This window comes from Hermetia illucens, chromosome 5, assembly GCF_905115235.1.
Source record: "Hermetia illucens chromosome 5, iHerIll2.2.curated.20191125, whole genome shotgun sequence".
Lineage (NCBI taxonomy): Eukaryota > Metazoa > Arthropoda > Insecta > Diptera > Stratiomyidae > Hermetia > Hermetia illucens.
Genome location: NC_051853.1, coordinates 98,913,446 through 98,937,605, shown reverse-complemented (window position 1 = coordinate 98,937,605; position 24,160 = coordinate 98,913,446). Strand labels below are relative to the sequence as shown.

At 41.8% G+C, this 24,160-nt stretch overlaps 1 protein-coding gene across 1 annotated transcript; it reads left to right on the top strand.

The window, feature by feature from the left end:
• The first annotated feature begins 1,449 nt into the window (after nt 1-1,449).
• On the top strand, nt 1,450-14,161 carry LOC119657724. Its single transcript, XM_038064768.1, has 5 exons — nt 1,450-1,615; nt 1,892-2,263; nt 2,319-2,487; nt 13,169-13,477; nt 13,544-14,161. Exons 2-5 carry the CDS (start codon nt 1,917-1,919, stop codon nt 13,952-13,954), a joined length of 1,236 nt encoding a protein of 411 aa, XP_037920696.1. The 5' UTR covers nt 1,450-1,615; nt 1,892-1,916; the 3' UTR covers nt 13,955-14,161.
• The last annotated feature ends 9,999 nt before the right edge of the window (nt 14,162-24,160 follow it).

The window sequence follows — 24,160 nt, the reverse complement described above, 5'->3', positions numbered from 1 at the left end:
TTTTCCTCAGATTTCGTTTCCTCACGTCCGATTTCTCGTTATGCCATTATTTCCAAAGGGCTTCACCATCTTCCACAGAGCTTCCTCTGTTGTTAGCTCGGAGCTTTCCCAGGTTCACAGTTCCCAGGCCGCTTGGCTCAATTTTCACATACTGGCTTTAGACCAGTAACCGCCATGTCACCAACTTAATTGTCTTCCGCTTTTCCTAATTAAGGTGATGGAGGGGTTCTGACTTAGCAACTGAAATTTCCTTTTGTCGAGCGTGTGTTCCACAGTTTTCCCCGTGAAAGAACATGAATTGGGTGATGTCTCCAAAAGACGCGCCTCGGCCACGGCTTGATTGCTCCTAACCGCGGGTGAATTCGATGTCTATAACTCTCACCATTTGGAGAGTTCAAATCCAAAGCTTCTATACTCATGTTTTAGACATCCTTATTGTAGTAGTAAACTACCAAAGACTATTTAGGAAGCTGATTGAGAGCGATTGAGAGCTTTGGGATGCAGTTACAAATGCCCCACAAACCCAAATCCTCTTTAAATTTAGTTCTACAGTGGAAAGGATTATTTGATTTGGTATTTCGCATTTGAAAATTCAATTTAGATCCATTTTGGGAATGTTCCCACGTTGGGCGCCTTTATAATTTGAATATTCGTATTGTGGAGTTTTAAGTGAACTAATCCCAGTAGAATTGCGTAATATGCAAATAATATTCTTCGCCCATTTTCACGTTTCTCACACATTAGAATGTTTTTAGTAATGGCAGGAAGTCGGTGTAGTTTGAAAAAATTCAATACTGCACGAAAAAATATTCACTCTTTTCCATGTGAACATATATCTTCTGTCGGACATAGTTCACATTCCAGTAAATCTGATGATCGTGTGACTGATGGTTACTAGTGCTAACATACTTTTGTGCAACCTTAATTCACCTGCAACTACTGTGAACAACCAGAAACCTCTAACCAACTGTGTACATATAAGACTTATATACAATATATTGTATACGAAAGGTCGATGAAGTAATGCAATTTCCATGGAGGATCATAACTATAAAGTTCCCAATTTTACTAGCACGGGGAATCACTGGTGACATATACCTCGATACCTCATCCATACATGTAATGAGCCCCCATTAAAATGTATGCAGTCGGCCTACTTGAAAAATAATAAAGAAAAACTCAATTCGACCATTTTCTGTGCATTGTTGAGTGGATGCATCACATTTCGCAGTTGTAAAGTAAATTCTCTTAAGTTATGCAATGCTCGATCGCACTTTTCTGATGTTATCCAAAGTAGATTTTTTGTATCTTGTTTTAGTATACAATTTTCTTCCATTCATAATATAAAAAGTCAGCGCGGTGATATCCAGTATTAGTTAAGTTGCACGCTACTGTTAGCTTAGTCTCAAGTACAAGACGATCGAAAACAGTATTCGGAGTGGTGCAAATTCACAGAAACAATCAAATCCACAACTCATCTTCTGATTACTTGTGATAATCCCATATCATCTAATTGGTATCCAAATAGAAAAACATTGTAGGACTAGAGGGATATAAAAGCGAGCACTTGATGCTATTCTATATTCGTCAATTCTGAATTCTGATCTGTGAACACGTAAGTACTCTTTTAGGGTTTACAACATTTACTTTGTGAAATGCCTGCTAAGTCCTTAAAAAAGTTAAAATCGAGATGGTGAAGCGAAGCTGAAAAAAGTTTTCGAAGGTTTTCATATTCTCATACGGAAATAGGGAGTTAATAATATTTAGCAAATTGAACAGGCAACATCCTAAGGTGTTCTAACATGCGCGAGTGAAAGTGCAATATTTGACATCACATGAATTTGGTAGTAAATGCAATTAGTGAAAAGTGTTAATTGTGTTCAATTTACAGCAATCCACCACCAAGTGTCGAAAAAATGATCATTCAAAAAAATGGATTAACCATTCCCGAATACCTGGACAAGGACTTTTTTCGGAAAGTTCTGAAAGGAGCATTCCAAACTAACGAGTTTATGATCGAAAAAATAAACTTCACCATGGGCAGTGGAGGCGGTGAAAATTATTGCAGCTTCATTTATCGAGCAGTAATCGATGCAATAATTAATGGTAACAGCAGACACTTGACTGTGATAATTAAAAGCATGCCCACCGACGGAGAGCGACAAGTGTTTGAAGAGATACAACTTCACAGGAAAGAAACTGATATGTACTTTACTATGCTGCCAAAAATGGAGGAATTGTTGAATACTAAACTGTCACCGAAGTAAACTTTAATGAGGAGTTTCATTGGCTTCCTGTATTCAGACATATTTTTACAGATGCTACTACGTCCAAGACGAGCCAATTCAAACGATTGTTCTGGAGGATCTGGAGTTACTGGGCTATAGACTGGCAGACAGGCAAGTCGGACTGGATGAAGAGCACTGTGCCGTGATACTTAAGAAATTAGCTAGTTTCCATGCTGCAGGACTTTATTACGTCGAAAAGGTAGGGTCCTAAAAACTTAGCTTGGAATCTTATTTTGTATATACATATAATTCATTACTTGTTCAAAATTCTGTTGAAAAGGCTGTAATTTAGTGTGTGAGATTTCCAATCCCAAGATCAACACCGAACTAAACAGTGAATGAGTATTCATATTAAAAAGGTGAAAGTGCAAAAATTATGTCATACCATAAACCCAATGGCATCCAGTTGGACTGAACAATCTATTTCGGACCTTTCCCAATCTCTACAATGAAACTCTCCTTACAGTATCTTTTGTATTTTCGATTTGATCGTTTGTTGTGTGCAAACAGAATAGTTGTCGAAATTCTTTTTTATTTCGGTGGAGTTTTCCAATTTGCCGTTTGGTAACCTTAGAATTGTGAGCCACCATGCATGCAATGGGTTACATCATTCTACGTTGAGTTTAATGTAGGCACCCTCCGCCCACCCCTCTTTTTTTCACCGAATATCATCAGGTGGGAAAGCATTCCCAAAAACCTCGTAAAATGGCAAATTTGACTCTGGAGGTCCGCTCGCAAATATTGAAGCTCCATCGAATCGTTCCGGCGACACGTACTTGGTTGCTTCTATGCTAGCTACTATCGGGAATATGGGGGATGGAAGCGCCATTTGAACACTTCGATCCCTCATGTCATTACAAAATTGGCGCCCAACGTGAGGCCAAACCTTTCCTAGGATTCGATTAACAGAATGCACTTGACTTTGCTTTTGAAGTCTAAATTTCACGCTTATTTCCCCAGAAGCCATTGTTCCTATGGCCATTTTCCTTTTCCAGGTTGTAGAGTTTCCTATCCTGTCCTTGGTAATATAACTCAAAAGCAGCTCGCTTCTTGAAATTGTGCTTGAGACTTACGGTCGCGTAGGTGATTGGAGGTGAACCTATGGGCCTTTGCGGCGATATGCTGAAAGATATTACCGTCTGAGGAGTGTTTTCCCAACCTTTATGTGAGTAGTAGTCTCTTCGCTCATCACTCGAAATTTCAACGCCATTCCAGTACTTTTTGCATGCATATACGGTTTCTATGAGGTTGGATATTGTCTTCTATTTGTCATCAAGCCTAAAAAAAGCTACTTAGTGCTGATGAAGGGGGCAAGTTGCTCCCGAAATATATACCTACACTGAAAAATAAAAATTGTAGTTTTTAGTAAGCTACTAGTCTATCAATTTTAATATACGATCGTTCAGAAATTCTAATATGATTTTAGTGGAAGCTTAAAATATTAGAATACAATTTTCATTTAATTTTCTTTTACATTTATTAATAATGTATGTTCCCTATGAACTAAGTAGACTCTTGAATAAAAGATGATCTGACTTGGTGAAGCAGACGGCCTTCTGTGGTGGTCGAAATTCAAAACAAGGTATATATAGATATAAAAAACTGATCATAGTTTTGTGTTCATGTTGTGTAAGAAATTGTTTGGAGTAGTTTCAGTTAGCGAAACCCGTTCCTCTTTTCGGGGCCTACATTTTGAGCCCTCGCTCCCCACTGTTTCACCTATTATCATAAATACGGCTAACTTCGAAAAGTACTGATCAAGCCCTTTCATTTGATACCCCACATGACCATGTGAAAAGAAATTTACACCCCGCTTCGTGTATATGGGCAGCCCCCCTGGCGCCACTTTATACTGGTTTACAGACCGAAGCATATTTTGTGACGTCCAGGCGTTTCCGAATAAATCGGGTGTCACCAACTGGCAGACTAACAAACGAACAGGCAGACATTGAAATGGTTCTAGTTAGGTTTTGTTTCACACAAAACCTTAAAAAGGGCTGGCGACAAATAGATTCTTAATCAATGAAATTTTAGAAGAATGTCAATTATTTTCGTCAGCATCTTATTTGCATGGCTTAAAATGCAGTGAATTAGCGCGAAATTTCACACTAATAGCTAGATTCCCACGAAATTTTGCAGTATTATGCGCGATACTATGCTGCTCTAACTCTCTAGTACTCCTAGGATGAGCTTAAGGGGGTTTTCAGGCGATTTACAAAATTTGGTAATCTGCTATTTGTAAATTTATTGGAGGAGATGTCGCAATTGGACATATTTTCAAGCGAACATTTTATATACGCACATCACCCTGATTGCTTTCAAATTTTCGAGTTGGACAGTCTCCAAAAATGAGTTTTGTATCATTTTAAGTCAGCATATTTTGACTTCCCATTCGTGCATTTTGTAATTTACGTCAAAAGTATTATCAGTTTCGGGAACTACTAATCGAAACTCTTAATCGCTACGGATATAATAATAATAATCAATTCATATTTCATCGTGGCCTCGAAATATGTTAGAGCACTTTATTCAAGACTGTAACTGTACACTACAGTACCCTGTAGGAGACAATGTGTTTAGCATTACGCTTGCCCGAAATTATTATCCTGATTTGCACTATCCAACTTCCAGTCACGATATTAAATCCGTCTATCACCAGTGAACAGCAACCTTCCGCCCAGCCCAGCGCTCAAACCACTTGAGCCATCCGGACACACCAAATATAGTCACGCGAAAAAAATGTTTACATCCCTCTGTTGCATGTATCGGGAACCCCTTTAAAATCCACGTAAATTTATGTCACACGCCGTTTGCGTGGGATTTCATAGTTCCCCTATGTCGCAATAATTTCGTTTGGTTCGATATAGCTGTTTTGGAGAGAAGTGCGTGCGACAGACAGACAGTGAATCGATTTTAGTAACGTATGGTTTTATACAAAATCTTAAAGAAATGCTTTCTATTTTGTAGACTTATTGAAATATGCGGGAATTGGAGAGAAAAGAATTTTGCACAATTGTTATATTTTTCAAGTTAAATTATGAAAAGCAAATATTTGTAATTATCAAATTAAATATTTTAAGGTTCTGCACATCGGCATGCGGAATAAAGGATTCAAATTTAAATTGAGTTGGCTGAGTATGCCCAAAGTAGACAAACAAATTTCCTTTTAAGTCACTTCCTGACTAATTCAGAGGAATAAGCCCAGAAATGTCCTTAATCTAAATATAAACTAAGTATTTTAGTCTAATTATCTTAATGACTATGCCTTAATTATTGCTTAATTTGCATATAATAATACATAAATTCAAAAGTGAGTGCGTGTTACCCTTATTCTAATGGTGCTCCTGAGGCTTTTTTTAAAATGAAGAAATTCTCGTGGGGTTCCAATTCATTACTTTTGACCTCTTTGAGCACCGTTACCCTCTCCGCTTCGTGGTTACGTTCCACAATATGCCGTGCGGCTGCAGAATTGATATATGTTTTGCTGCCCCGTTTACTTAGCCTAGCTTCTCTTAAATGTGCCTTGACTCGAGGGTTGACTAATCGTTTGATTTGCCCTACGTAGGTACATGGTCATCTTAGCAAGACATCCTGCTACCTTTTTCGTCTTGATTCTTTGGGTCCTCTTCTTGGCCTAATTGCATTTTGAGTGTGTGAATCCTGTTTGATCATTAGGCTTCGATGCCCTCTTTGATCAAGAGTTCGCATATTGAGTTGAGTTGTTAAGCGATGGTGTGAGTGGTTAAACGTCCTGACGATAGTAGGTTATGTACTCGACAGCTTCCTATATATGTCGAATTCGAAGCTGCTATTCTTCTATTTTGATGTCGAGGAAGGGAATGCCAATTGGTTCCTCTTCCGTGAATTTTATATTGGGGTGTCACTTGTTGATTCGGTCAAGTATACCTAGCTTATCCCCATCTTTCAAAATAACCAGAACGTCATCCACACAGCGTAACCAAACTCTAGCTTTGGTCACGTGTCCTTTCATTTTCCTTTCTAAGCCCGGCATGAAAATTACCTTTAGTGGCGGAGATAAGTCATCGGTGTCCCTTTGGTCGTCTTGTAATATTTATTCCTGAAAGTAAAATAATTTTCGGATATACATGTCGCCGCTAATTTAGTGTACAGTTTCGCCTTTCTTTCACCCTCCGAAATTCCAACTTGTGATTGTGATTCTAGGACCATCTATGAAACTTAAATTTCACCGCCCTCTATACTCCACTCCTTCAATATCTTGACGACTTCTGTTGTATTTCTCACTATTGTACTCGTGTAAATATGACCAATTTCCTGCATTTCGTATATCAACCATTTGGTTATGTTGTACGTTATTGTGGATTTTTGGTTGGCAGCTAATCACGGTAAGGGCCAGGTTAGGTATTTTAAGCTGTGCCACATTTCGTGTAGTCGATCTACACTCCTTCAGAGCCTTTTCCACTCATTTAGTCGAATCCGGGTCTTAATTCGAAGTATTCTCCAGATTTTAGTTTCTTGAATACACGCCTGTCATATATCTTTTTGCCCATGACTACTAACATGGAAAACTGGAAATAGCAACTACAGAGTGTGTTGAGAACAGTTCGTGGAGAGATAGTCAATCGGCTTTATTCCGCCTAAGTACATAAACAGCCAAGAAAACTTCTCTCCTGTTTAAATCACGCCCTTGAACGGATGTGTACGTAGGCGAAGATTGGGCTAATGCCAACAACATACATCCATATTATAATATCAGTTCCGACTTGACATGCATACCTCATAAACCGTAAGAACCCGTTTCATCTTTGCCACTACATGTGTCCTCCATAAAAATTTATAATCTAAAATAACTCCAAAATTCTTCACTTCTTGGAAAAACTCGAAAGTTATTTTCCTCATCGTTAGAATCTATCTTTACTTGAATTTAGTGAAAATCACTGTTTGACCTACTATAATAACTTTCAATAAAATCAACAACGCATGCTATATTTCTGCACACCGTCCCGAAGTTTGGATCAACTGGCAGCACAACCACGTCAGCCGCAAATATATATGGTTGCCTTTCACTCCTTAGCGGGGCATAGCGCGTCAACCATCGCTACGCCCCACCGCTCGCGGCCACTTGAATTGCGCTTCAAATCCCCCACGACCTCCCGAGATGCTCGCGCTCGTCCTCTACTCTTCTGCGCTAAGTGCCCTTGAGGCAACCCATTTGTTGGTCTTGTTAGGAGAGTGGATTCCACTGCATGGCATAGTCCGCAATGTAGTTATGGCCCCTCCTTAATGTGTGGCCTATCCACTTCCGGTTTCCTATCACGCCTCGCAAGTTGTTCGTTCGAAATAGGGTCAGGACAGCGGACTGCAATGATATGACGCGGACAGGTATTGGTGAAAGCTTGGAGCTTTCGAGTAACAGTGGGGTTCACCTTCCTTGTACTACTCCCGCATAGCAACACAGAAAGAACACTATCAGATAACAGTTTAAACTTGGTCTTGGCGTTGAAATAAAGGACGTGTGTTGCTTTTAAGATTTTGTCTGAAGCAGAAATCAATTTAATATCTGTCCGTCTGTCTGGCTGTCTATCGGATGGAATATTTTGAATTTTTAGCCTTGTATAAATGTTAAGACCTACATTGAAAGTTCCTCAAACAACAAAAATACAAAACCTTCCATACTCGAAACGTCCAGTTTGAAGTTTTCTGACGTATTTATTATTTTGAATGAGACTGTCATTCAGTTTTATAATCCACCTCCTGAATAGAACTTGGGGCAACGACATCGAACCATGGTTGTTTCTAACGAATTCGGTATAGGATACTAGGTTTCGGTCTTCTGAATCGGAGACTCCATCACCTTGTATTCATCCTCTATGATAATTACCACATTTAGTGGTGCAACCGTGCCTATATCTCATTTACAAAGGGTTTCGACTAATGCAAAAGTTTCTCCTTTTCTTTCGGTTAAGCACCCTGTGGTTCGCGATGTCCGGCAGTCAAAAATCTAATCCCACACCAGTTGAAGGATCAAGAGAAGGTTATAACAGATAAAATTTAGTTTGCAGTTTCTCGACCAATAGTTCTCTATTGTCAGTGTCAGTGCATGCTTTATTTTCAAGTCGATGTTCACTACGGAAAATTTAGTAGAGTTTAGTGGAGGAAGTCGCAGCTCCAAGCACTCAGACTAAAATCAGAGAATGCGCAGACTTTTCGTTGAAGGAAACCTTACCGAGGTATCGTCGTCTAAGGTCTGAGAAGCCCGGGCAGCTGCATACAAAGTTCAAGACCGCCTATTTCTCATCTTCACATTGGCTGCATATGGTCGAGGCCACCACTTCACTTCCAAGTTCAAAGCCCTACTAGAGTTTTTAGGTCCCACTTCTTAAGGTACAACAAAAATGCAGCTCTGGCAGTCCCGTGTTGCTTCACAATTCATCATTCACACTTCACAATTTTACATTGCCGGCAGCAGTTCAAATTTCTCTATGTGGTTAGGTGAATCCTTGCAATTTCCCCCTTCAGAGTAGACTTGACGGTGGTTGGTCGGATGCCAAAAGCTAGTTCTGACCCCACACAAGATCTTGGCGAGCCCGCGGTGTTTCAGTCCCCTGACACTCACAATCACCCAGGGAGCGTGTAGCTGCCCCACTTGAAGTTTCTATTGAAAATTACTAGGCCAGTCTAGTGGAGACACCAACTTTGGATTAAATACAGTGTGGCAGTCAGGCGTCCACATATTGCGCCCGCAAACTTGCCTATAATTATTACAGCTAAATCGTCCGCAAATGCTTGTGCGAACACCTTTGCGTCCTCAAGAAGGTAGAAAGCCCTTTCCCGTCGGCAGCCGCTAAGACATCCTGCTTCAAAAAACTTCTGTCCGACCAGTATGTGGATTTTTCTCCACTCCAGCTTGTGAAAGATGATGATGATTCACGGCTTCGGATTCGATTCCATGCTGTCTTGCCACGTTACAAGTTACGGCAAATCAGGCATAACTGAAGGCACTTTTGATGTCCATGAATGCGCCTAAGGCGTATACTTTATCGGATAACGCTTTCTCAATTTGCGCCGTTAGCTCATGGAGTCTCCATGGATTTGTGTTTGTGGTAAGCATGTTGCCTGCAGTAAAGTGGCCACCTAGGAATATAGGTATCCCCTATGAATCGATCCACAAATCTTTCAAGTCCTTTTAACAGAAAGGAAGTTAGACTGATTGGTCTGAAGTTTTTTGCGTCTCTGTAATTGGATTTCCCTGTTTGGAAATAAATATTGCCTTCATACCAGCTGGTTGGAATATAAGTGTGTGGCAGGCAAGTGCGGTACATATTCCGAATGTGTAGACTCAGGGCACCCATTCCCTCTATTACCAGAACAGGAATAATGCCACCCGGACCTGCAAACTTGTATCTATGGAACGAGTTAAATGACCATTTCATCCGTTTCAGTGAAACTACTTTGCATGCTATAGTCCAATCTTCCGGTTGATGGCTGTATGTATCTGTCGGCCTCGAGATGAGATTCTGGATGCTGACTGTCTCTGTGTTGTTGAAGTTCACTTCAAGCAAATGGTTGACTGTTCCTTCATCGTTTTCTGTGTACCTGGGCTGTAAACGTAAATAACCCAATTGCTACGTTCTTTGACAAGGATTCGCTTTAGCTTTAAGGTAGCCTCAAGAAAGTTGGTCTCTTCGCAAAGCGTCTGAACGGCGGCCAACCTTATGCTCTTCACAAAAGTTTTTCGAGTCTCTTTGTAATGAATTCAGCTAGCAGCTGAATTGTACTTCAGAACTCCGCTGATGAGCTCCCTTACCGCTCTCCTCCGTTTCGCCAAATTCGAGTTCCGCCATGGTGTTTTATCCTCTTTTGGCATCATTAGTGGAGAGCTCTCTTCGAAAGCTTCTCTCATGCTAGTTATGATCATCTGGGTTGTTTTCTCCATTCCAGCAATGAATTTGATGCGTCCCCCAGGGATCGTAACTCGGGCGCTCACTTCTGCTTTGTACGTCGTTCAATTTTTCTTACGTGATTTCCGAAATGGATTGGGTGGGGGGTGATCTATGCCCATTGCGGACTCAATACGCCTGTGATCCGAAAATGTGATATCGTTTGATACTCTCCACTCTGTGACAAGAGCCGCAATGTCAGAGGATGCCATCGTGATGTCGATGACCTCTTGTCTGAATCCGTTGAAAAAAGTGGGTTCATTGCCTAAATTGAGGACCTGCAATTCGGTTCCGACCAGATACCCCGGTAGTCTCGATCCTCTTGCGTTGATGTTGGAACTTTCTGAGCATATGTGGTGGGGGTTAAAATCAAATCCTGCTAAAGTTCCCATATCTTTACCTTTGGCACATTGGTTAGCTCTGATGAATGTTCCACTGGCAACGTCGCCTACGTCATAAGGGTAATATGCAGAGCACCATCGAATTCCTTATTTCTCTCTTTCCTTTCTATAGTCAATTTTATCGTTGTGGTGTCAAGTCAGCATGTCGGAAGTTTAAGCTCCTAATCTCCTCACTAACAACTTATGGTTCTTATATGGGTTATATACATGTCTTGCAGCTATTGATCCGACGTAGTCGCTATACATGGCTGCAAATTTATTTGAGAGATATGGAAACCTCATCTGCGGTTCAGATGGGCTGCACGATCCCTTTGATGGTTTTAGGAGCCAATACTTATAATGTAACGATCCCGAACCCATAGTAGAGTTGGGTTTGTTCCTTAACCTTCTTAATATTCGGTTCAGGAACGCGATAGAGAGGAAAGTTCGGCGCCTATCGGCTCTTTCTCCTGCGTTGCTATCTAATAACATCCTAGTTGAGGTGTTGACTTTATTCTGAACTGCAAGTTGTTCCAGGACCACAGCGCCATTACACTCCTTTTCTGGAAACCAGAGAAAGTGATTTTTAAACGATGGTAGCTAGAAAACCCTCTTCAGGGTCAGCCGCGTACCCTCCTACACATTGTTGAAGAAGGAGCGGTACTGCATGAGCCACCCGTTCGTTTATCCGTAACATTTTATAGAGTACACCTAAAAACTGAAAGCATAGTATAATCCCTTGGGTGGATACACTCCTTAAAGCTGGGAGGAGAGGATCCGTCACTATTCTAAACAATAATTTAGCTTTAGCCTAGCTTAGGCTCAAACTTTTGCCGGTTTCACTTGCATATAATTCGCACCCTTGGCGTATCTTTCCAAATATATAAAGGAGCGTTTTCCATCTGTTACCACTTGCGGTCACGCTGCTCCCAGGGCAGAGGTGAGGCAGCATCTGATAGGTTGCCTCTGCCTTGGACGAAACCGTTAGTCCCTATTTTTGAATGGTTGGGTGCCATGCCCCAAACGAAGGATCTGTGGACCAACATCAAGTGGATGTGGACTTAAGACCCCTCGCTATCCTAAACAATAGGAGGAGTTTCCGTCTAAGCTATCCGCACTGCTCTGTATCGTAACCGGATGGATTAGTGTCGTCATACAAGACCCGTCCATCGACTTTGATAGCCCTGGCTGCAAATGAAGATACTTGACCGTTGCTGGCCTCTCAGAAAACCGCTGCCGATTTAGTTTGTCCTTAGCCGCGGATGCCCTGGACGGGGCGGGGGAGGGGTGTTTTGCCCCGAGGCCGTTTGCTGCCCCAAGACAGATGCGTACTCACAAGTAAGACTTTACTGTCAACAGGTGGCGTCAATTGGAACCCGGGGTCAAAAGTGCTGAAAGAAGGGGGCTGCTTTGGCTCGTCCGTTAAGGACTGAGTCCCAATAGGGTTGCTTCCCAATTAAATAAGTGGAGAATCTGAGTCTAGACTCGAGTTCTCCATCGAAGAGCTTAGGGTCGTTCAATGTTGGATCGAAGTGCTATTGTTTTCTTTGTGCTTTAGGTTTTTGAATTCGTAGTTAGCTGCCATGACCTTTATTTTGCTGGGGAAAATAAGTCGATCTTGGCAGAGCTCCTTTTTGAAGAGACAAGGCTAGTTGAACCTGAGGTGTCGCCTGGTACCCAGATTACATTGTTCACGGCCGCATTTTAGCCCCTGTGACCATTCAGCCCGTCGGCTCAGTAGTAACACCTTGGTAGCCAGAAATGTGACTGTAGTGTGCTTATAAATCTGGTTCACATTTTTATCTAGATATCTTTCGCTGATTTGATCATCTCTCGATAAGCGACTCTTAATCACCACAAAAAATCGCAGAAGTAGGTCCTTTCGTGTTTTTGTTACACTGTTTTGCGTGCCGTTTATCGAGAAATCGACTGCGTCCAGTTGAGATTTCACTGAAGTTACCACCTTGTCTCCTCTTCTAATTCCTTGCACTAGATTTTTCGGAAATTCCCATGTCCTCATTCTTAAGGGAGTAGTGCTTTTTTCTGTGGTTGGCTGGAAGGTTCGCAGTGGCTTGTCTGCATGAATCCATTTTCACATACCGGTATTAAACTAGTTGCGCCCACATCACCAGCTTCCCCTCTTTCTTTCTTGATAAAGCAGATGAAAAAGATCTAACAGAAAAGATTTAGCCTTCTTTCTGCCATGCCTTCCTCTCCGTTGTCTGGAAAGTGTAGGTAATAATGTCTGGCTTCCAGTTTTTCCTAAGATGGAGTAGCGGCACTCTCCTTTTCGGCTAAGTGCGCCTTAGTCAATGCGGGATTTCGATCGAAATGGAGAGCATGGCTTTCACCGATTTCCCTGTTGAGGAACATGATCTTGGTGAGGCTTCAAATCCGCGTCTCGACCACATCTTAATGCTCATCCCAAGTCTGTAAATTATTACCACATTTGATGTTTTAGACCCGTGGAAACCTGAAAACCAAAAATAATGTAGGAAAATTTGGTACGCAATTTTACCATTACTAAAGTCTCGACTTACTTTATTTCCTTAAATTCTGACTTGAATCTGTATCTTTTCAGAATCCATCGATTATCAAAAATTATTCATCAGGAATATTTAACAAAAACACGGTGCATTTGAAAGTGTTCGAAGGAGTCTTTGCTGATAACTTTAACGCACTTATAAAAGTAGCCGACGGTTGGCCTGGATATGAGAAAATCGTGCAAAAGCTGAAAAATATTCAAGGAGACTTTCTAAGACGATTCGGTGAAAACGCTGACCCGGCACCAAATGAACTCAAAGTTCTGAACCACGGCGACTTGTGGGTGAATAATTTCATGTTCAGATACAATACGGAGTTCTCCAAGCACCCGAATGATCTCGTTTTTGTAAGTTTTCTGTATGAGGCTCGAATTGGCAGAAATAATGAGACACGCCTATATATTGTATTTTAGATCGATTTTCAAGGAAGCTTCTTCTCCAGTCCTGGAATAGATCTGAACTACTTTTTGAACACAAGCGTTCAAGTTGATGTGCTCCAGAACCGCCGGAACTTCATGTTAAAGGAGTATTACTACAAGTCGCTTGTGCAAATATTGAAGAATTTGCGTTCGGAAAATATACCCACTTTTGATGACATCCTAGCCGAAGTACGACGGAAAGAATTCTATGGTTTCTGCGCTGCAGTGGGGGTCTTGGCTTTGATCGGGATGGATAAGGAAGCGTCAAAGGATAATTCAATTGAATGCTTCGCAGATAAAGATTTGGCTGAGAAAAAATGCTTGACTGCATGTTCATCGAAAAGATACCAAGAAACGATGCGATATTTACTGAAACGTAACGATCAACTGGGGTTGTTCGATTAGCCATTATCGAACCGAATGGGCCATTACTTATGAACAATTTAAGCTTTTATTACTTCATTTAGTGTCTCGTGGAGTTGATTGCAACTGGGCTACAATAAATACAACAGATTTCGAAGTAATACTGATATTTATTTCAAGTGTTGTTAATATAATAAAAATTAAAATTGGGATCAAATGTGCAATTGCGGAATAAAGTCTTTTGCAAAATCTTTAAATTTTTCAGTTAATTTCAGAAAGTTGTTCAACAATCCTGGGGGCAAGAAGTATTTAGTGTCTGCCGAAGTGCAATCTCACTGACGACGCAATACACTTTTAGTTTGACAATCAAATCGTGGCGTATCCGTTCAGATCAGGGGACACTCAATGAATGTGATTGCGATAAGCCAGAAAAATGTGAAAATTTTTACGACAATATATGTAGACGGCTTTTAAGTCGAAAAGCAAACTATCAGCAGTGAATATTCAGGAACGGTGGTGACTTAGTAGTTGATGGTGCATCTAAGATAATGGTGGAGTGGAAATTGAATACACACCGACTGTGAGGCAACTGAAGGTGCACTCTCGCATATAGTGCAATTGTACCTTGTAGGTCGCGCCTGCTAAAGACACTATTTAGAATATGGAATACAAACAATATAGTAAATGGTTTTACAATTTGGGAATTACCAGGTGAGGTTGATAGCAGAAGTTGAATGAAAGCCGAGTTTATATATTTGTTTTGTTTCTTTAAATCCAATATCGATCCTGCTTCTCATTGCAGTGTTCACAAAGTGAGGGTTGTGGGTAGACTCTCTCTTCTACCAAGTGACTGCTCTACTTAGCCCTCAAGAATTAGCTAACTTTTGAGGAGTGGATGCCTTAGGTAGAAAAGAAAGATAATTAAAGGTTTTAATTCCGGGCAAGTACGTAAGTAATTAGTACTGCTATAGTAAATACAAAAATCACTATAGTCGATACCTACAAATGCTAAGTTCCTCACAATGCCATAATGGCACAATATCACGAAAAACTCGGCCAACATAGCGCCAAGCGCAACTAAAGGAGGATGGGTTGAAGTAACGTACTAACTTCATTGAAATAAAAACAAAATGCTGAGATCAGGAAAAAAGATAAGGAAAGTATAGTAGGAGTTACTTCACTACGCTAAATTCTACCTGATTTCTCTTGTTAAAAGTTCCCGGGAAAGGCTGACGAAGAAACCGCATTCAATGTCGTTACAAAAGAAAGGCTTGGGGAGTGTTGGACATTCACCTCAATAGTGGTGTCCAAAGCTGAAACATTGAACAAAAATGCAATAAAAATGGCTATAAACTCCTCTACTTTGGTAGCCTGTACCCCCAATATGATACGGCCATTGCCACCTCTAAGAGTTTCCGTACCACCATTGATAACATTGTTTAGTTGACACCATTTGATAACATTGTTCAGTTATCAAATCGCTCACTATTATATCAGCTTCATCGCATTCGCACCACAGACATATCGACCACATGCGAAGGGATATGAATTCTTGCAAATACTTGATATAAAGTCCTTTAACATACCAGCCGCTGATTATATTGTCATTCAAAAAGATTTTAATGGTCAATTGGGTCAAAGAGCAAATGGTAACAGGTGTCATCTGCGAAAAGGCTTTGGAAGACACAATAAGGATGGGAAGCATATAATCGAGTTTGCGGAAACTTGTGAGAACAAAAAATCCCAAATGAACTATATCCTCATAAGACGCGGCCATTGTACTGGCTGCGAAGCCGTTCCCAATATGGCCACTGCACCTCGACATCCGACGTTAATTGCTGCCTTGTGGATGAAAATACAAATAAAACAACGCAGCGACGACAAAAAAGGGAACAATTTATCTCACTTACGCGACGGCCGATCATTATGAATGCCGAAAAAACGTTAAACACCCGATTTAGAAAGCAACCTATGAAATCAATTTCTGATTGATACCGGTCAATTGGCAAATTTGTTATTATACCAACCGGGAGACAAAGAAGGCATCACTGTTAGCCAAGCGCTCCAAGATTTCACTTGGGACGGCATGTGCATCGGTTAGCATACACAGGATAACAAGCATCTCCGCAGCATTAATGAAAAAGGCGGTACTTTGATTGCATTTTGAACATCCGCATTCACGCCATTCTTTAAATCGCCGTAGACCAGCACAAGTTTGTTAAAAAATGACGAACACAGACGCAATAAGCGCTGCGTGATAACTTATGGAGAAACATCGCAAGAAGCGTCGCTATCGCGTCTTTGCAATGCATTTCAGTATCTTGTAACAACGGAATATGTGACATTCTCACATATCGAGCAATGTGGTATTCTCAAAGAATGTGGGCACGCAAACAGACTTATCACGAGCTTCGTCGAGCGAAGAAGCGACTCCACGAACAAAAAAGGAAACCTGGGAAAACTAACAAATCTGTGAACTCGAAAAGTATAGCGAGCAATCGCACCAGGCGCGCAAGTTTTACCAGCAAGTCAGCAGGGTGAAGCCTTATACACATCCTGCCTAGACAAAGAGGGGAATCTGATTTCCGACAAAATGGGAAAATTGGAGCGATGAGCTGAGTATTTTAATGAGCTGCGCAACAACCATAATATCGGCGAGTTTAAGGTCCAACCAACTCCCTGGCAATACCAAGCATAGACCACCAATTACACCAAGGGATTCATCATCTTTTTCAGATTTTCTCTGTGCTACAGAATATGATTCAGTTGCACCATCTTTTCATCGACTTTAGGGCGCTTATGCACCACCATAGGCAAATTCGGAATCCCAACAAAATTGATAACACTCACTAGGCTGGCCCTGGTCAATATGCGAGGCAACATAAAAGCAGGAGTATCCACCCAACTATTGGCCTATGTTGACTACATCGATATCATGGGAAGAACAACGCGAGATGTGCCATACCTTCATCTTCATCGAGCAGGCGGCGCTAGATCTTGGGCTGCACGTTAGTGACGGCAAGGCGAAATATATGATGGAAGCCAATCAACTCAGCTGTGAACGAGTACCCGAGTCAAATCAGGGTAATAATCTTGAGCGGGCACACCATTTCTCCCGCCGTGTACTGTGGCCTAGAATGAAGTACTCATGCACATTTCAAGGCCCTGATATATGTATATGACCGTCTGGTTGTGAGCAAAATCCGGCGTAATAGTTTTCGGTGGACGAGTCACTTAATCCAACCCAAGTAATGGATGGGGATGATCCAGACCGGAAAGTATAGAAGGGGTTTACAGCTATGGTAGAAAAAGAAGACGAGGCTGATCCAGCTTTAGATGGAGCTATGGCGTATGCGCTCAACATCTTTTGGGTATATTGAATTAGTGCACCTCAGCACAAAACTGGCATGTTTGGAGTTTCTTATTAAGGCAGGGCTATACCGAATACCGATTGTTACGTTGAGGAACACATCTGGTATTCATTGCGGCAACAGTTAATACCAGAAGAACTCACATGCTTGATTAAATTGCTCTACTGTGATCCGAAGAATAAAGTTCGGAGTGTGGGGGATATATCCATTCCCTTCGTTTTTTGGTCGGTGTTAATGAACGAAGCGCCTTCTCGCCATTCCTCTTTATTCTTGTTATAGACACTCCATCCGCATACAAACATCTACCGCCATACAAACTGATATCTCATATGATTTTCCCTTAGCGTTTCATAATGTTTTGGGCAACTACACAAAGCTGTTATGGTCGTCTTGTCAGTAAGAACGACCAGCCCGGAATTGAGCGATTTAAATATTTCAGATCAATGAGTAACTACGTTACGAAATTGTTTCATGCATTGCAACAAACGTCTCAAATCCAAAATTAACTTGAGTGTCATCTACCCTGCCGCCCTCCCTTCAAAGGCAATGAACAGCGCAAGCGGTACTGGATGTTGTGTTAAACCAATGGCGCGACACCATGATAACATTTCGGAACAAGACCATCCGGGATGGAGTTGCACCGATCGCTGGAAAATTGCGACAGAGTTGTCTTCAATGATATCGGCATGCCATTGGCGACGGAAGTTTGTCTATCAAGATTGGTCTAACCATCGAAGTGGATGGGAAACCACCAAAAGTCGCTTTTAAGTAGAACAAACGCTGAATAAGATAGGACATCAGCAGATATTAGATAAATTGGGCGGCGCCAAATTTTTATCACAGCCTATGCGGAGCGAAATAAAATTGTCCTCTTTATCACGCCATCTCTGCCTTTCAGACACAGCCGGGGCGATGTAGGAGAGGGTGATATACATCAGGCTGCTTCAATTCTTAGCGCTATCGGGTGATTTTTAGAAATAACTATATCGCCTCCTTTTATCTGGGATTTGTGTTGCGATGACTGACCGTTGGTGTTGCGAGTTGTCAGGGCTAGATTTGAATTAACGGCACCTTAACTTTTCCACTTGGGGAAGCGTCTTTAGTATAAAACGAAGCAAGGAACGAAAGAGTGTATTATAGCAGCAGAGGCATACAAAGTTCCGAATTGTGTTCCCAGTTCTGAAACATTATCTATGAAGGAATGCGTTGTCTACAAATATCGAAAGAAGTAACATTGATTAGTTTTGTTGACATTGTGATGGTTGCAGTTGTAAAGCACCCTACGAATTCATGTCAACCACAAATTATCAGGTGTTGTCAATAATTGCTGCCAGTAATTCAATTAATTAAAATTCAATAATTAAAATTAATGGAACGTTGTCGCTGTAGTATTCAGGCAAATGAAATTTCGGTGGCAAATACTTCCACCGAAAACTGGAAGGAGGCTTCCAATAGACGGGTGACTGGATCTCAATGCCGATAAGCACACCAAACTTTCCATGTCGTCGGTAAACGATGGCGACCTTTATTCGTCATTATCAACGGCGCAACAACCGGTATACGGTCTAGGCCTGCCTTAAAAAGGGACTCCAGACATCCCGGTTTTGCGTCGGGGTCCACCAATTCAATATCCCTAAAAGCTGTCTGACGTCCTGACCTAGGCCATTGCTCCATCTCAGGCAGGATCTGCCTCGCCTTTTTTCTCTACCATAGATATTGACCTTATAGACTTTCCGGGCTGGATCATCCTCATCCATATGAATTAAGTGACCCACCCACAGTAACCTGTTGAGTAGGATTTTATCCACAACCAGACGGTCGCGGTATCGCTCATAGATTTCGTCGTTATGTAAGCTACGGAGGATTCTTCTCTCGAACTCGACCAAGCGTTCGTAATTTTTCTTGCTAAGAACCCCCCTCAGAATACGTGAGGACTGGCAAGATCATTGCCTTGTACAGTAAGAACTTTGACCCTATGGTGAAACGTTTCAAGCAGAACAGTTTTTGTAAGCCAAATTTTGCTGAAATAGGCTCTGTTGGCTACCAGCAACCCTGCGCGGATTTCATCATCGTAGCTGTTATCGGTTGTGATTTTCGACCCTAGATATGAGAAATGATCAACGATCAACGACAGGAGAAAAATAATTGGCAGTCATCATTCACCATATCCATCCAATAAAGACAGTCGTGTACCGGCGCACATAAGGACAAACGACCATATTACGACGACAAAATCGATTTTAAATATTTTTCCCAAATTTAAAAAAAATGCGCCAGAAATTTACACTATAAGTCCCTTTATTGTGAACTAGAAAAAATTTCCTTTTTTCTGCGACACAGCGCTCATCCCATGCGCGCAAAGTTGAGTAATTGTTTCTATTCGTTGATACTGGTGAGTTACAACAAATTGTTGACAGTTACTATACGGTCGTTACACTTTTGTTAGTAAGAAAAATTAAAGTTTTGTATCATGAATTTAGAATCGTCAGGTAGGTACTTTAATTTGCAGTTATTAATATCATTACTGTGTACGAAATATGATAATTACTTAGTATGCGTATCACAAAATACTACTACTTGATGTTTAAAAGAAATTGAAATTTTGACTTTTGCTTGTGTTACAAAAAAAGTTCCAAAAAGTTCCATGACTTTTTTTTACTTGTTTTGTAGCACAACGTATAGCTGATAAGGCATGTAATACTCATGTCCCCCCGTTTCCCCCTTTTCTTAAAATCGCTAAATTTCTTTCAGGTAGTCGACTTGACCCTGTTCCTAATGAAATTCGAATTAAGAAAGGGGAACTTTTTACAGTGCTAAGAAACAGCCAATTCAACAAAATGTCATCAGCCAAATGTAATCAACAATTGATTGGCTACATAACGAAAAAATTTGCCATAAACGAACTTTCAGAAAATTGCTCAAAGCAACTGAAAAATATAGTAAAAACGTTTGTTGCAAAATTATTTATAAAATGGCGCAATTCTCATTACACGTATGAGCGGTTTCGGAACAACAACATGAAATGGCTTGATGAAGATTTAAAACTTCCAGAGATATTTGAATTAGAGCCGCTTCGGCTATCCGGAAGGCCAAAAAAGGACTTTGAAGAAAGTTCTCTACGTACTAAGCAAAGGCAGATCAGTGAATTAACATCAAGCATAAGCACAGACAAATTGTAAGGAAACACGGCAAGGAAATTTTTCGAGAACCCTTCACTGTCATCTGAAATAACCGGAGTTGATAAGGAGTTAATAAAACGATTTTCAAATATACTTTCTGTTATTTCATGCGGGCATTACATCAAGGAAGATATTTTTAAAATATATTGCGTTGAAACGGCACATCTGGCTCTTTACGGCTGGTATAAAATGAGTGCCACGGTTCACTAACTCTTGTTACATGGTGCTGATATTATAAAATCTTTACCTTTGCCAATAGGCCAGTTATCTGAAGATGTCATTGAAGCAGGCCATAAGGAATACAAAATTTTAAGGCAATGCCATTCCAGGAAAACATCAAGAATAAATACAAATGTTGATATATTTAATTGGATGCTTGTATCTTCGGACCCCATTGTAACAAGTAAACGAAAAAATCCCAAAAAGAATAAAACCAAATTTAACCAGGTGGTAATAAGTATGCTAAGAACTCCTATTTGCTGTGCGAATGAAGACGAAGAAGCAGAACTCTAATTTTAAAAAAATGTACTTATATTTCTACTATACATAATATATTAATAGATAAGAATAAGTCCTTTTGAAATACAAATTTTTATTTAATTTTTTGTTTGTCTGAAAGTATCTGTATTCATGCTTTCTATTAAACCAAGGTAACAGTTAACCAAACCATGTTTTCGATTAAACCATTCCCAGGCCTTTGATGTGATGCGCAGCTCAACTACCGCTCGATTTTTTTTCCAAGGATTATTGTTAGGCGCTTGCTTATTTCCTCCTCCTTTTCTGAGGTGTATAGACTTCCTCTATGCAGTACAGAGAACGTTCAATCTAATTTGCAACGCTCCACATTGCACTGCTGGCTTCGACAGGACTATGGTTTCACCAGAAAGAACCACTTTTGTTTCCCCCGAAGCTATCGAGAATCCATGCTTAATCATCCCACTGTTGACCCGCTACATTACCATTCCCATTGCACGTTGCATATCATCCAACGAGATCATCAAACATCTTGAGTCGTAGGGGACTATCAAATGAGTCATTCAGAACGTACGAATGAAGGGATAATTTCCTGAGTCGACCCCAATGTGATCCCCATTTTACGTTGTCATTCCCGCGTCTTATAGAACAGGGTGTTGTCCTTAATATAATCCTTCAATATTCACAGAGAGTAGCCTGGAATACGGAAATTTTGAAGTACATTGGTCATGTCGCACTGTCTAGTAGAATTAAAAGCGTTTCTTACATCTAACGTTACAAAGAGAACCACGCACCGAGAGTAGTGACTGTATACCTAATAGAGTTTCACCAGTTGGACCACTTCCTTAATTGCATGAATTGAGGATAGCTCTAAAGCTATACTCTTGTGGCGCGGCAGGATTCGCAGCATTTGAAATTTATTTCGAATGTTGCGAGCGAATAGATGGCGCGGATCTATCCACTTTGCGTGGCACACCAAGGGAGTGGAAGATCGCAGTAATTATGTTCAGACCTGTCACTGAATTTAATTATTAAGTTGAAAATTGCTAAAGAATATGGAAGTCCTTTTTTAAAAATAGATTTTGAGTTGAGTTTACTGTATAGAATTCGCGTTGAGTTTGCTGTATAAAATTCGCATTGAGTTCGCTTAAATATTTCAATAAAAATAATAAGTAATCATAATTACTTAATTGGATTACTTAATTGGTGACCCCGACGTGATTTGAACTCAATGCGAATTTTATACATCAACAAATCGCAGTCTGCGCAAGCACAATCGCCCAGCAGGCAGCCGCAACAACCGATTGGAGATAAATAAGAGTTCCGCAGCCGCAGCCGCCATCGCTGCCGCAGCCACTTTCGCCGCCGCACTCAACTCCACCATCGCCGACATTGGTGAAGTTCTATTAACGACAAAAATTCGTCCGAACAACACGGCAGAAATAGAACTTCCAAGGACTGTGAAATCCTTCCAAAACATCAGTAGACCGTACGGCAAGCGATTTTCACGCGTTCGCATCTACAGTTGAGTGTGGAGTGCCGTGGTAAACATCACGAAAACGTGTCACATCTCCACATCCCGAGTCGGAGCAGAGGCAAGAAAGAAAAACGCGAGAAAACCTTCTCTACACAGTGTACTGCGCGACACACGTCGGACCCTCACCAGAAGTGGATTTTCACGCGACTTCCCGTACGCACGCCCTCCTGCACAACACCTTTCACGCACCGAACTAGTCATCATTGCCACAACGATCAACAACGGCAACAAACGGACGTCCCCAGCACCGCCAACGCCGCAGCTACAGCCGACAAACAACGAGGAGTTATTCTTAAGAGAAGTTGTTATTCATTTATATATAATATATTATTTATTCAGTTAAAAAAAAAAATAGTAATAAAAAAATTGAAATCGCTGCAAGAGACGGCGTGCAGGTGTTTAGCATCGCGAGTCCTCCATTCTCATTGGTGGTGTTTTTGGTCTGCGCTGGATAGCGTCCGCTTCGTTTTTTCTCGTTTCGTGCGTGCATTTGTGGGTGCGGCCTGCCGTGTCGGTGTAAAGTTCACCGCGTTTCAGAATAAACTTACCGCGTTTGCATTTCAATCTCGTACTTTTCGTGAAACAAGATGTCTTTTGACAATAAAGACGCAGCAGGCCCATCGAACCCGCAAGTGACCGCCCTCGCCGTACGCGTTCCTCCGTTTTGGCGGCGGAACCCCGAACTGTGGTTCGTGCATCTGGAAGCACAGTTCCAAATGTCCGGCATCACATCGGACGCGACCCGTTTCAACTACGCGGTGATCGGCCTGGACGAAGAGTCCATACTTCTGGTGTCCGACGTGGTGAAGTCGACATCGTATGTGCAGCTCAAGAGCGAGTTGATCAGGCGCCTGTCGGCAAGCGAGTCGGCAAAATTAGACCACTTGCTGGCAGGTTTAACCTTAGGTGATCGAACTCCCAGCCAATTGCTTCGTGAAATGAGGCAATTGGGTGGGAGTAAGATCGGCGAAGACCTGATCAAGTCGCTCTGGCTGCGTCGGCTCCCGGAGGGCACCCAGGCGATCCTCGCTTGCGTCTCCGGTTCCTTGGAGGAACTGGCAGCGACGGCCGACCAGGTTCAGGAGGTGTACGTACGCCCAACCTTGGCGGCCGTTCAACCACCGTCGGATGAGGTGGGTGAATTGAGGCGCGAGATTGCTGCATTAACAGCCAGTATGGCCGAGATGCGGGCGACGTTGGACGCTCAGCGTTCGGGCGCCAGATCGCGAGCACGCTCGCGGTCTGCCATCCGAAAAGGGCGATCAGGTAGCAGGTCGTCAAGACAGTCCACGGACCCAGGGATTTGCTGGTACCACCGCAGATTCGGGGATAAAGCGACAAGATGTACGCTACCGTGTAGATTCTCTTCTACCGCAAAAAACTAGGTCCGCGGGGGGTTTTGGCGGCGGCCACCCAGAACGCAGCACCACGTCGCCTAACTATTTTTGACCCCCTCAGCAGGCGCAACTACCTCGTCGACACGGGTGCGGAGGTTTCGGTTCTTCCCGTACCCCAGCATCATCAACTTTTCCCTCAATCGCTCAAACTTGCGGCAGCAAATTCCTCCCGCATAAACACGTACGGTTATAGGCAAGTGGACGTGAGTCTTGGCTTGCGTAGGACGTTTTCGTGGCGTTTCATCCTGGCGGATGTCAGCTTCCCCATACTAGGCGCAGACTTCCTGTGT

Excerpts from the sequence above, each read along its gene's own strand:
- LOC119657724 (XM_038064768.1), top strand. The coding sequence starts at position 1,917 with ATGATCATTCAAAAAAATGGATTAACCATTCCCGAATACCTGGACAAG. Across the intron at positions 2,264-2,318 it reads AATACTAAACTGTCACCGAA|ATGCTACTACGTCCAAGACG; the intron begins GTAAACTTTAAT and ends ATATTTTTACAG. Across the intron at positions 13,478-13,543 it reads ACCCGAATGATCTCGTTTTT|ATCGATTTTCAAGGAAGCTT; the intron begins GTAAGTTTTCTG and ends ATTGTATTTTAG.